At 38.6% G+C, this 13,731-nt stretch overlaps 1 protein-coding gene across 4 annotated transcripts in view; it reads right to left on the bottom strand.

Annotated features, from left to right (window-relative positions):
• PCNX1 (pecanex 1) overlaps positions 1-13,731 on the bottom strand; it is a 133,752-nt gene that overhangs the window by 39,906 nt on the left and 80,115 nt on the right. For 3 of the 4 annotated variants that reach the window (XM_054025191.1, XM_054025192.1, XM_054025194.1), the window contains 6 exons: positions 12,283-12,393; positions 9,553-9,644; positions 7,682-7,791; positions 6,509-6,614; positions 4,664-4,756; positions 2,383-2,533 (listed from right to left, as the gene is read on the bottom strand). In XM_054025191.1, the coding sequence (XP_053881166.1) occupies positions 2,383-2,533; positions 4,664-4,756; positions 6,509-6,614; positions 7,682-7,791; positions 9,553-9,644; positions 12,283-12,393 (663 nt within the window). The remainder of the gene's footprint in view (positions 1-2,382; positions 2,534-4,663; positions 4,757-6,508; positions 6,615-7,681; positions 7,792-9,552; positions 9,645-12,282; positions 12,394-13,731) is intronic. The other variant, XM_054025193.1, reaches the window with a different exon arrangement.

Here is a 13,731-nt window from a genome sequence, read left to right as displayed (position 1 = left end):
CCCCTTTTTTACTAAAAAAATTCGACTTATGAACGAGTATATACAGTAATTATCCTGCAATTATAAACTGACAACCAACAGCCTCTTTTGATTTTTTGTATTAATTGCAAAAAAATATATAATACGACATTGTTATTGTTGAGAGCAACACCCCCCCCCCCCCCCACACACACACAGGGAAAAAAATCAAGGTTACAGAACAGCACTCACACAGGCCTGGAATCAGCTCTGGATTATGTCAGTTTTCAATTATGCCTCTCCCTCAATGATATCAAATCTGCTAGGAAGAGGTTGCAGGGGTACAAGGTGGCCACAACCTCCCCATCACCAGGGAAGTCCACAGGGGTCCACAACAGTCAGAAAAATGGGAGGCACTAGCCAGGAAATGAGTTAGGATAGCTGAGACATACTGATTCAAACTTCTCCACTGCAGCCTTCGATAGCAAGGCTTCTTTGGAGCCCCCAGCAGAAATTAAAGTTGCTCCCCTCCCAAAGCAGAACCCTCAGGGAGGGCAGATTACTGCCTGCCCTACCTCAGGTGAATTCTCTCTGCTGTGCAAGGGACCAAGCCATGGTACATTATGATCTGTAAAATTTCATATTGATGTATATGGCTTTAATTTTGCATATACATATTAGTAGGAGACACAATATTAAAACATGTGAGCACTGCAGCCTAATTACAACAAAAGTTTCTCAATTTGTGCGCATCTTAATTCTCAGCCATAAAATTGTATTTAGGTAGGTATTTTTCATTTATATTTTTCATCAAAAAATCTGATATCAAATCAGACTGACTGTATTTATTTCAACATGTAATCACTGAAATAATGGAATTTAAAACTGCAGCTAGGGGTATTGATGCCGAGACAGCAATTTACCTGACTAAACTGCAGGTTAATTAGAAGGCACCCACAAATACATTCTGGTATGAGATGAAGTTTTAGATACAAATCTGACAGCCCCTCTAGAACTAGGTAAAGAAATAAGATGCTTACTTGCTATAAATTTATTTTCTCTTCTTTACTACTCAGCTATCAACTAATTTCTATTTACAGGGCTATTAGAATGTTATTGACCTGGCAGTTCTTATTTGCCATTAAATGACTCAAACAGGAGATGGTACAATTTGCTGCTTCTTGTATGCAATGCTAGATTTGCCTCAGGTTAACACTGAGATGTGTGAACTTATAAACTTCAATGAAAATTGTTTTTTACCTCTAAACCTGGCTGCCTGCAAACTCAAGATCTGAATGCAGAATTGGACAGTTCTCTGGTATATTTTCACTAGCCCAATTCAGCAATTGGAGCAAGGAGTAGGAATCAGGAAACTTAGATTCTATATAGATTTTTCCACTGGCTTGCCATGTAATCTTGTTGGAAATATTTAGGCACTGATCAGCATGGACAAATGCTTATGCATACATACTCCACACCATGTGAAGTAAGACTCCACTAAAGCCAACTGGGCTGCATGCAAGCTATAGGTGGTCCAACCACACAGATTGGCTTGCAAGATTGGGGCCTTAGTTTCTGTCTGTTTTCCCACTTATAAATGGGTGTAATAATTTTCACCTCTATAAAGGCTTTTAAGATCCTCACATGAAGGATACTACTGTATGTAAATATAAACTCATGTTAACACTTTTTGTAAGGATTTTCTTTGGTTAACTGGGGTATATTTGCTACCTTTTTCAAATGAAAGTTCCTTAGAAAACAATTTTCATAAAGAGTTTCATTAATGAAAGAAATAAAATGGAGGTGCATTTGTTAGATTTATAGTGCAGATAAATGTATGTTTAAGCATGTATACATGTGTAGTTTCACACTTAGTACCCTTTAAAACAAATATAACGCACTGTACTATTCTATTTTCAGATGTTTGGCTGTTATTTCCAAACTAACTTTCTACAAACATGCCAAAAGCATTAGTTTTTAATAAGGACCAACATAGCAAACTGAAAGTATACAAGTGGGTCTGAAATATCTAAAATAAAAACAATTTAAACCCTCCAAAATATTGAAAAAAAGACAGTGAAAAAATATATGTTTGCCAAAATGTTGCAAGAGAAGTTTCAGCACAGAGAGTAAGTTTTCGACACTTGTAAGATCCTGAAAAGGATTCAGTGCAACCGTGGTCATCATAACAATAGCATTGCTAGTAGCATTGCTAGTGTGACGCCATCATTATTACTTACTGAAGATACATAAAATGCCACAGGATCAAGCAAGGCATGCTGAGGTAGGAAAGAATTAACACTGTCACTCAGAGACCCTGGAACATTTAAGCAATGAGAAGTTGTAAAGCAAAAAGTTTAAGTAATGGTTAATATAAACTACTCAACCATTAGTACAAATTTTAAAAAAATTACTGATACTTACTTCGGACTTCAAATTGATAATATTCCTTGGTTTTCAGCAATGAGTGAGAGAAACAGTGCCAAGGAAGCTGCTTTCGGAGTTGAGGCAGCACATAATGGGTTAAAAATCCTACTGAGCCCACCAACGCATACAAAATGTAGCTAAGGACAGGCTAAAGAAAAAGCAAAGTTGAACAAAAGATAGGTTCTCAGTCTTATAAACAAAAAGCAAATCAGTTAACAACTTGATGTTTTCTATAATCTTTATCAATCAGCCTGTAAAAGCATGTCTGGACTTCAATTCCCCTTTTAACATGAGAAAGTATGTCAACTGTAAGAATGTAAAATAATGAGAGTTGCCTCAGAGGATAACACTTCTAAGATAGACAGATTATTCTACTTTTGCTCTTCCCTGAAGACTGGGTTGCTACCTTTTCTTCTATAGTATTGCTGATCTTCTTTCATAGACAGTTGGTTCTGATTCTTCTGCGTTTCATCTCTAAAATGGCAAAACTATTATCCTTGAAGGAGGATTTCTGCTAGATAAAAAGGAGGTGCAAGTGCAGAAGAGATTGATTCTCATTCTGGATTATATTTTTAAGATTTCTCTTGAAGAAGAGTTGAATAGCACCCTCTTACTGAAGTATACCCTTTACATACAGCAATATAACATCACCGCCATGCATGAGCGCACTGCTGTTCAAGAATTTTACAGCAACACTCACTATATGTGAACACAGTATCTTTAGAGACATGAAAACAAGTAGGAGTCCCATGGCACTTTAAAGACTAACAGATTTATTTGGGCATAAGCTTTCATAAGCCCATAAAAGCTTATGCCCAAATAAATCTGTTAGTCTTTAAGGTGCCACCGGACTCCTCGTTGTTTTTGTGGATACAGACTAACACAGTTACCCCTCTGACATTTAGAGACATGGGTATGCATTTTATATTACAGCAGTGCCTACTGCTGAGCTAAATTGGGGTTATGAATCATATTTTCATGGGTAGCAAGACGGCTGTGAATTCACAAACTTAAAACTTTTCATATGGGTCTGTCTAGAAGCTCATTTTTAAATGTCTGATGTCTTTGGCCATTTAAAATAAACCTGAGTGTAATAAACTATTTAGTTAACTCAACAGCAGGTAACCAGTTGGGGATGGAGGCCACATTCATCAGGGATAGGTGGAGTTTGGGCTTTCCCTGAAAGGGACATCTGCCTTAGTAAAAACTAGTGTGGACATGGTCATCTCTGCTCAACTAGAAGGACCCTCCATCTGAAAATGTTTAGATTTAAAAATAAACCGACACAAATGCTTAACAAGAGCCTCTCCATTTTTGTAATGATAGAGAGCAATAGAGTACTGGAATTCTTCCAGAATGTATGCCATTTCTTTTCTTCAAATTACTTGGAACAGTGATGCTGGACAAACAAATTAGACATTCTAATTCTTCCAGGTAGCCAAAATCCAGCGTATGTCATCTGTGTAGCAACTTGGCCCATCATATTTGCCCTGGCAATTTGATCTTTTGCTCAGTGTGAAAGTTACATTTGCTTTCAATACTGTAATCAAACTAGACAGTTTTAGAAGGTTTCTCCAGCTACTTAGGCAGCTAGCCTGGTGTGTAAATACCAAATTCCGCCACTGGATGTGCTTAGACAGACTCCTTCACCCACACAAATCCTGTTGCACAATGTGACCTTAAGTCACATCAAGTTGAAAATATTTAAGGGTATTCTGAAGCATATGCTAATGATAGCTAGGCTGATAGGTGGAACTTAGAAAGCAACTGTAAGGAAAGGTCTCCTGACCCCTTGATATCCTGCAAGGAACCATCCCTCTACCCCCTACTTCCATCCCATGGGAGATGGACACTGTCTAGGAGCGACAACTGGACACAATAGGTGAAACCCCTTCGAATCTTTTTGTCAGTTTACTTTCTCCCTCCTCCAGAATGAGCCTGTAAGTATTTCTGTGGGTGGGTAGAGCAAAAGAAAGGCACTTTATCGAAAAAATTGGAGCGCCTAGATAGAGAAGTAGGAGTGGGGAGGAGGGGAAGAAAAGGGAGAGGAATATTGGGGACACAAAAAAAATTGAGATTTAAAAAGGTCTTCACGGCAGGTATTAGTCACACTGTATGTCTGAATAGCACCTAGTGTAAGTCATGCCCCAAGCCCAAATGGGGCCATTGGGTACAACCATAAAAGAGTATTAAATAGTAGCATTAGCAAAAAGGCATCTACAAGAAAAGAGGAAGTACAGGTATTTTATAAATTGTGAGGCATAATGCAATAACTTACCTGCAAAACTGTGAATACTGTACTGACATGAATTGCAAAATAGAGTACACCAATGACGAGGCACACTATCAGGTCAGATTGTAACCGTTCATTCTATGGAATAAAAAGAAAATAGTTTGAGAGAACAAATGTTGGTACTCTTCTTCCAGTCCCAGGGTCACCTCCACTTACCTCTTTGGTTAGTTACAGGAATATGGGGAAGCGATTGTCAAAAGAGTTCAGCATTGACCTAAATTTGCTTCCACTGAAGTCAACTGAACTTTCCTCTCTAATTTTGACAGCAGCAGCTGTTAGATAAGTGCTTTCAAAAATCCCACCATTTTTATTTCCCAACTCCCAAGAGAAGACTGCAACAAGCACCAGTGCATGGAAGATAACCCTTACTTACCTGGTTTTGATCAAGAGCATTTGCCCAAATGATTTAATTTAAAACATCTAATCACTGCCATTGGTGAAAAGTTAATGGACAAAACACTTTCATTCTAGATATTCTTCCCTTCCAAAGTTTGAGCCTATTGCCTCAATGTATGTAACTGAATTAAGAGCTTTTAAGGCCAGAAAGAAACACTGATCTAGTCTGTCCTCCTGCATAACACAGGCCAAAGATTTTCACCCAGTAATTCCTGTATCTAGTCCATAACTTCTTGCTGTGCTAGAGCATCTCTTAGAAAGATGTGATCATGTTTTAAAAAGACTTCAAATGAAAGAATCCATCACATTCTTAGGTAAATTTTTCCAATGGTTCATTACCCTTGCTATTAAAAAAAACAATAACGCCCGCACATACATTATTTCTTTTCTGAATTTGTCTAACTTCAATTTGCAACCATTGGATCTTGTTATGTCTTTGTCTGCTAGATTAAAGAGCTCCATACTATCTATCAGTAAATCTTCTCCCAATGCAGGTACTTTTAGAACACAATTAATCTTCTATTGGATAAATTAAATAGACTAAGCTTCTTAGGTTTCTCACTTACCGCTTGTTTATGTGAAACAGGGTAACAACTGGATACTGTTATTTTCACAAGCATTTACAGTGGATTTACTCTAGGTATCCAAAGAATGTGATGATAAAATTAAGTCAACAGAGCAAGTCTCCAGTGTTACTAGAAGCAACTCATTCTTCATTAAAAAAAACGCACCAGCTTTCCTTAGTTTTTAGTTTCTGTTTGTGGGCTGGATTGCCCAAAGCTCTTGTTTATCCAAAAATACTGAGTTAACATCTTTTGGCAACTATCACTCTTTTCCACTTGAGCCTTCATACACACACCAGGTATCACTGTGTTTATTTGGGTACATATTAAATTATGAACATGAATTACAGAACATCATCAATTATCCTTCACTGCTCTATCATTTGGGAGTTCTGGCCTTCTTAATTGTATCTCTTTTTTGATAGCTTATATTGTCAAGGCACTGGTAATACTTTTTCTCAAGGCTGTGCATTTTTAATTGGGTGTATAGCTAAAGATACAGTGTCGTTTCAATACAGATAGTCAATGAAGCAACAGACTCAGCATTTTATATTCAAAGTGGAAATGCATTCTAAAGGTAGATGCAATTGGTCTTCTGAATGTAAAATTTCGACTCAAATACCCATTAGCATTAACTCAATCCTTAAGGAGTTATTTTTCACCGTGTTAAATATAAGTAACTAAAATTCTTGAAGTCAAATGAAAGTCAATGGGACTTGAATGCCTTACTCCCTGAAAGTCCCAGCCCTGGACTGCAGAGTATATAGTGCTAACAAATTCCAACTAACTCAACACTAAACTAGTACATACTCTATTGGCCAGGATTCAGTATATGTCTGGGTTGAGTTTTACAAAAAGCCAGCCTACTTACCACTGAATTTCTAAGTTTTTCAGGTAAAGGATCTTTGACTTCAGACAGAGGATCCTCTGGGTTTTTGTCTTCGGAATTAGGAAAAATTTTTGATTGTACTAAAGAGCTAAAAAGATGCAAAGCAAGAATTCACTGTGATAAATAAATTGATTTGGGTGGGTTTAGAAGAGGTAACAAAATAAGAGGCCTATTACAAATTAATAGAACATAAGCGGTCCCGATCTGCTATCTTTTGTGACTCAACTTACTTAAAGGAGTTTAGAAATCTCAACAGGTATATAAAGGTAAGCCTATCTGTTTGCCTCATCTCTCTTTTACTGCAAGGAAAAGCTCAATAAAATCTGTTCAGATTTTCCACCCCCACCCCACAAGTAGTCTCTGTTGGTCCAAATGCAAAATAGGCAAGCAAGGATTCTAGTATTAACTAAAGCTCTAACAGAGTAACCCACACTCCTTTAATTTGTAGGGCCATATTGACCAAGCAGCCAAACTCTTAGTATATGCTACTAGTAATAAAGCATGATATGGCCACGTTTAGAAGCTTTTCAAAGTATTTTTATGGCCTCTTTACCAATAGTATCTAAGTGGCTCACAACCTTTCATGTATTTATTCTTGCAACACCTCTATGAAGTAGGTAAGTATAATTATCCCTATTGCATACATAGGGAATTCAGACAGCGATAAAGGGTACGTCTTCACTTACCGGAGGGTCCGGTGGCAGGCAATCGATGTTCTGGGATCGATCCCGGAAGTGCTCGCCGTCAACGCCGGTACTCCAGCTCGCCGAGAGGAGTACGTGGCATCGACGGGGGAGCCTTCCTGCCGCGTCTGGACCCGCGGTAAGTTCGGACTAAGGTACTTCGAATTCAGCTACGTTATTAACGTAGCTGAATTTGCGTACCTTAGTCCGAAGTGGGGGCTTAGTGGGGACCAGGCCAAAGTAACTTGCCCAATGTCACAAAGGAAGTTGTGGCAGCATAGGGAACTGTACCTGGGTTTTGAGCGTTCCCAACCAGCATCCTAAGTACCAGACCATCACTCATCCCTCCCTTTTGTTTTCCACAGGGTTGGACCAACATCAGTTTCAGAGGTACTACTGGGTTTCTACTAATGATCACAATGTATCTCCTTTGAGAGTTGCCTTGAGGACAGATACACAGTCAGACACTTACAAAAGTACAGAAGGGTCACTACTTTGTCTGCTGAGATGATAGGATAACGCTACTAACAAGCCACAGAATATTGAGAAGAGGACTGGAATATGCTGGCCATCCCAAGAATCCTGGGGACAGAAGAATTAAATTTTAACAGAAAGACAAGGATATATAAAATCAGTATCACAAATCAGAAAACGTGTAAAGTAATAAGAAAAAAGAAAGATGAAAAAAGTCATATGCTTTTCAAAATAAAGGTATTTTGTTAAAATGTTCACTTATACTTTCTGTAAGTTAAAGCCTTTAATCAGTTTTTATTCCTGTTAAATAAAGACTTGAACTGTCTCCTGTTCAAGTCAACGGAAAACTCCTATTAACCTTAATGATCATGTCCTAAGAGTGCTACCGTCTGATCAAGCATAAGGTTAGAATGCCCATGTTCATACACTTTATTTGTATAATTAGTGCTTATTTCATAAATATCTACGTATTCGCTTCTAGTTTGCCTATAACCATGTTATGTAAGTGGTGAATACCATATGAACACTATAATAAATTGTTTTCAAACTTTCCCTTGTGGTACTTGTTGACACACTGGGACCAGATCTTCTTGGAGTTGGATTGCTTGGGAATGCAGCCCAAACCTGGTAGTAAACTCCATCTAAGGCTATAATAAATTAGTGTGCGTTTACTATGCTGCATCACTTGGGTTCAAAAGTAATTCACAATGAATCCTCATTTTGGTTTTAGAAGACTGCAATAGTTTTATTATTTGAAGTTTATTTTACAAGTACCACACAGTCGAATGTAATTTACCCATGTAATTAAATGTTCAACAATTTTAATGTACTGTACGTACTATTACCACATACCGCATGATCATAATCCCTTAAAAATTATTCAAATTGAAGTTCCATTCTGAAAATTGACTATGTAAAAAAGTGTCACCTTCTTACTCAATAGAACTAATCCTTTTGTAACGTTTGCTGACTTTAGATGAAAAAGTATTTATTCTTTTACTCCTACTATGCTGGATCTGCAGGGATCAGATTGATTTAACAAAATTTTGTTCTATCTTGTATATCAACTGATTTGTTTACTATGATCTAATCAGTTACACCCCTGCAAAGATACTGAAAATGATTGCGGATCTATAGGTTCACCGAGGGCACAATTTGGCTAGTAAATCTTTCCATCATCACAAGTAATAAAAAGCTAGGTTGACTCTCAGAGCCCAGGCTGAGCATGCAGGACTGACTGTTAGAAAAAGTCATTTTACTTGTAAACTGAGCACATTTGACCTAGAAATCAATGACACTACCCACAAACATGGAAGTCAGGGTGTCATTTTTATATAAATTGTTTTTCAGAGTAAAACTGTACTTTGAACAAGTATACATTTTTCTTTGTTCCCTTGCACTTGTCAGCTGCCTCTCAATCCCTCTCCCATAAACAGATATTCACCACATCAGCAGAGCAAACTATACCCTGCTTTCTTTTCAAAATTAGCATGTAAAAATATTTTATTTCTAATTTGCATCATCGGGAGTGAGTTTTCAAATTCAACCTTTTGGATGAATTAGGAAAAACACCAACGCATGAAGACAGTGCAAGTAGTTGACCAGCTGTTATGTGCCCCACACAAGAATCTGTGCAGAAAATAAATTTAAGGGAGATGGGGAGAGCTTCACTGGACACGAGTGCGTATTAGATTGTTACATGATCTTATGAAATTAAACATATGGCAAAGTAAGTGTAAAACCTTACCAAATCAGAATGGTAACACTTTATACCCACTTTTCACAAATGTAAATAAGTAGACAAAAGGGAAAGGCAGAGGAGAATCAAATCCTAAATATTTATTTATATACTACCAATGTACTGCTCACCTTCAGGGCACCATAACACAATCCATACAATAATGCTACTGCCACAATACTACAGATGAAACTGTAAAGAGCTGCAAGCAGGCTTGTAGTGGCTGGAAGTAAAAAGGGGGGGGGGAAGAGGGAGAAAAGGATCAGCTGCACAAATTTGAAGACATAAGACTTTTTAAAGTTGACTGAACAAAAAAACTACAAAAATTGCAACACTTCGTTGCTTCAATACCTGCTCAGATGTTAGAAAAATTCTAACAATTCCTACTTTGCAAATACAGTCTCTCTCTCCCACACAAGTTATTTTTTTAACTGAGCATGATTTACATGTTTTGTTTACCATTTATTCAACAGCACTGCCTTGGGAATAGTTAACTATTGCTGCAGCAAACGCGGTAGCTGAAAGCTAACACTATGTTGGACCTATGTGATTAATCATCTTAATTCTCAGCAATAAATCAGGGAATCTCTCTCTTTTATAAACAAAATATAAATTTAGAAGCTGGAGGAAATTTGACACTTGATACTCTTATGGAAGGTTAAATTCAGAGCCCTGCATAGTTGATAGCACTACTAACTTATATAATCTGTTCTCATTTTGGTTTTCGTTGATGAATATTTCTTGCCAAAAAATGTTTTTGAAGCACATCACTGAAAAAGTTAAGGTGGGCAGCTAGTATTGAACGCATATGTTTTGGGATAAGGAGATTAGGTAACACAATAGGTGAGCTTGGTAATGAAGTGATGAGTGAGATATTTTCAAATCCTAGTGAAAGTGCAAGTCAACACTGCATCAGGAGCACTGCATGACTGAAAGTGTCTGCTCACAAATCTGAGAACACAAGGATGCTGCAGGAAAGGTATTAATTTAAATGTATACCTAATACAGTAACTCCTCACTTAAAGTCGTCCCAGTTAACGTTGTTTTGTTGCTGATCAATTAGAGAACATGCTCATTTAAAGTTGCGCAATGCTCCCTTATAACGTTGTTTGGCAGCCGCCTGTTTTGTCCAGTGCTTGCAGAAAGAGCAGCCCCTTGGAGCTAGCTGGTGGGGGCTTTGAACCAGGGTGGACCGGCTCCCTGCTCCCTTAAGTTCCCTGTGCGGCAGCTGCCCAGCAGGCTATCAATTGCCGGCAGTTCAGCTGTCCCTCCCCCCATGCCATGTGCTGCCTTGAAGCTGCTTCTGGGAGCCTTCTGCTTGCTGTGCAGGGGAGGGGAGGAGATGAGGGGTGCTAATGTCAGGGTGTCCCCCTCCGCCCTGCTCCTGCCCCCCGCTTACCCCATCTCCATAGAGCAGGGACACACACAACAGGGCTCAGAATGGAGAGAGCTTGCTGATCTACTTAAAAAGGCAATGTACTTAGAGTGGCAACGAGCATCTCTCTCCCACACACACACACACAGGGTGTGTGTGTGTCTCTGTCTCCCATGCTGTCTCCCCACCCTCCATTTGTGCTGCCTTGTAGAGTGTGAGGCTACATTAACAACCATGTGTTAACCCTTGAGGGCTCAGCCAAGTGCTATTTCATCATTTAGCAGTAAGGCATTTCCTGGGAAATAGCCCACTCTCTGACTTCCACCTCAACCAAGCTTCACAATCATCATTGCTGTGTACAGTATTAAATTGTTTAAAACTTAGAGAGAGAGAGAGAGAGAGAGAGAGAGAGAGTGAGTGAGTGTAACCTAACCTCCCCTATTTACATTAATTCTTATGGGAAAATTGGATTTGCTTAACATTGTTTTGCTTAAAGTTGCATTTTTCAAGAACATAACTATAACTTTAAGCGAGGAGTTACTGTATTTAAACTGTGCCCATGAACCCTCACAGATACAGGTACACTGAAGATGTTTACATCCTCGCCACAACTAAAATTAGTCAAAGAAATGTACTGGGCACGGGGCTGCTCTTTTGCATTCCCTGGCCCTGAAGAGAGTACAGTATGCATAACTTATCTGAGATGAAAAGAAAAGATCTCTTAGCAGTGCTCAACAGTTACGTAACAAGCTAATTAAGTAGCTATGTTGATGGATTTAAAACCAAGTTTGGCCCTGGTCAGATGTGGATAAGAGTAGGAAAACTTTAGGATGGATAAGTGAGGGAGAAGCAGTAAGCAATCCTTAAGTAAGGTAGAGCACAACAAGGAGATGGGGAGGGAATAAGGAGTTCTCAATACAGGTACACTTTCACCTGCCTTGAAGTGGGAACTGCAAGCGCTCTGATATTATAAAGATGTCACAGTTCTACATATCTTAGGCATTCATGATCTGCTTTTTACGATCGTATCTAGATACCAAACACAACAATTGAAGGAATATTCTTCTGTGAATGGACCATTTTTCTGCCCCCCACCCAAGTACAAGTCTCTTATTGGATGTACATTTGGTAGGTTTTTAAAGGGAAGTGAACAGTTTTCCTTTTCTCCCCTGCCCCAGAATTGAATTTTCTACCAGCAAGTTATTTTGCAACTTTTTGAAACAATAAGCTCTGACATACGTCTCTTACTGTAAAAGCACAAGTATTTTACACTGTGAAAGGAATTGCTCTTTGTTACAGAACTGTACTACGTGAATGAGTATAGGTTCTTTTCACTGACTTCAGGAGGTTCTGTATTTTAAGCCCAGACCTAGAAATTATGTTACTAAATAGACTTTTAAATTACATTATTAATTTGATTTGGAAAATGGTAGCAGTTGTCTGGTCTAATACTTCCCTCTATCTTTGACATAAAAGCTGCACTCACCGTTGCCACCGAAGACATGAATATCCAGCTGTTCACAGAGGTACATCACAAATGTATTCACCTGAGGCAGGAGACCAATGAAGAATACTATAGGGAAACACAGCGTAAATACTACGGAAAAGAAAGGTGAAAAAAGTGAGTATGGAAAATCTGATATACTGCAATACTCCTCATAGTTTCTTTAAACTCTGTGATATATGTCAAACAAGATAGAATCCAACATTACTATGGCTATACTATATGGACTTTCTAACAGTTTCCAATTATATTAGACTTCACTTTAACTTCCACCTCCAACTTAGATTAGTCACAGCATTCCAACAGTCAGAGGGATAAGTACATCTTCGCTGACTCCCAATTTAATCACCAGTGAAATCTGTGTGAGCCAGTCTAACATGACTGGACTTTTATATCACAAGCTTTTCATTTTCACATAGTAAAGATCATGGAAGAGGGTCTTCAGGTATAAAGTCGTGTAAATTTTTCACTCACTGGAATGAAGGCTCTCATGCCTCTCATCAGATCAATTGTAGCACTCCAGGGGGGAAGTTCTGGCCACATTTAACTCAACTGGGCCAAAATTTCACCCTGGCTTTTATTGTGCCACCATAGGTTTGTTGAACAATCAGAAGAACCTCACTGCAACTGATAAATAAGTTTACAAATTGAAGAAGAGAAGATGTTTGTTTCTTTAATTCTAGTTTACCTCCATCCCTGTCTCCTCCCTCCCCATCCCCCAAGATGGAGGGCAACCATTCGATTAGACATTACACATAGGTTATATATGCTTTTCCACCCCAATAGAGACATCTTAAGCTCCTTCTCTCCCATCTTAGTTCAGACTATCTGTATCAAACTGTTGTAGCACTGTTCTCTGACAGACATTTGGAGTGGATTTAGACTATGAACCAGGTCCACAAGTCCCACTTGGTGGCCAAATGATAACAGATGTCCTAGTTGAGCTCTCATTAGTCTGATGCCAGCACATGTCAATGAAACCAATCAACTCTGAGGTTTGTCTTGCCCTGCGTCTGTGTTCTCTGGCAAACAAGTCTTACTTCTCCAGGCGTGAACGAATTCTGGTGGTCTTGTGGTTCAGATCTGTGCTCTTTGCTTCTCCTTAGCAGTTTAAGTTTGCCACCAATGTACAGTTCTTTGTGGAATGCAAAACATTTTGTGAAACAGTGCCCTCAGTGTTGTTACTAGCTGCTTTGAAGGCACTTTCTCTATCTGAAATAAATTAGTGTTAATTGTTCAGAAAGAAAAGAAGAATTTAGAGGTGATGCACTGTTCACTGGGTTTTATGAGCACAATTATCAACAAGTACAAATTGCATGGGTTGAGACAAGTCTACCTGAGCAGAATATTGGAAGGAAAGGATTAAGAAGTAGATTTTTAGACAGTAGAGAGAGAGTTAAAGTACATTGAAAGCTATCTCAAAGATGGACA

This window comes from Malaclemys terrapin, chromosome 4 (assembly GCF_027887155.1).
Source record: "Malaclemys terrapin pileata isolate rMalTer1 chromosome 4, rMalTer1.hap1, whole genome shotgun sequence".
Lineage (NCBI taxonomy): Eukaryota > Metazoa > Chordata > Testudines > Emydidae > Malaclemys > Malaclemys terrapin.
This window is presented reverse-complemented; position numbering and strand designations above follow the sequence as displayed.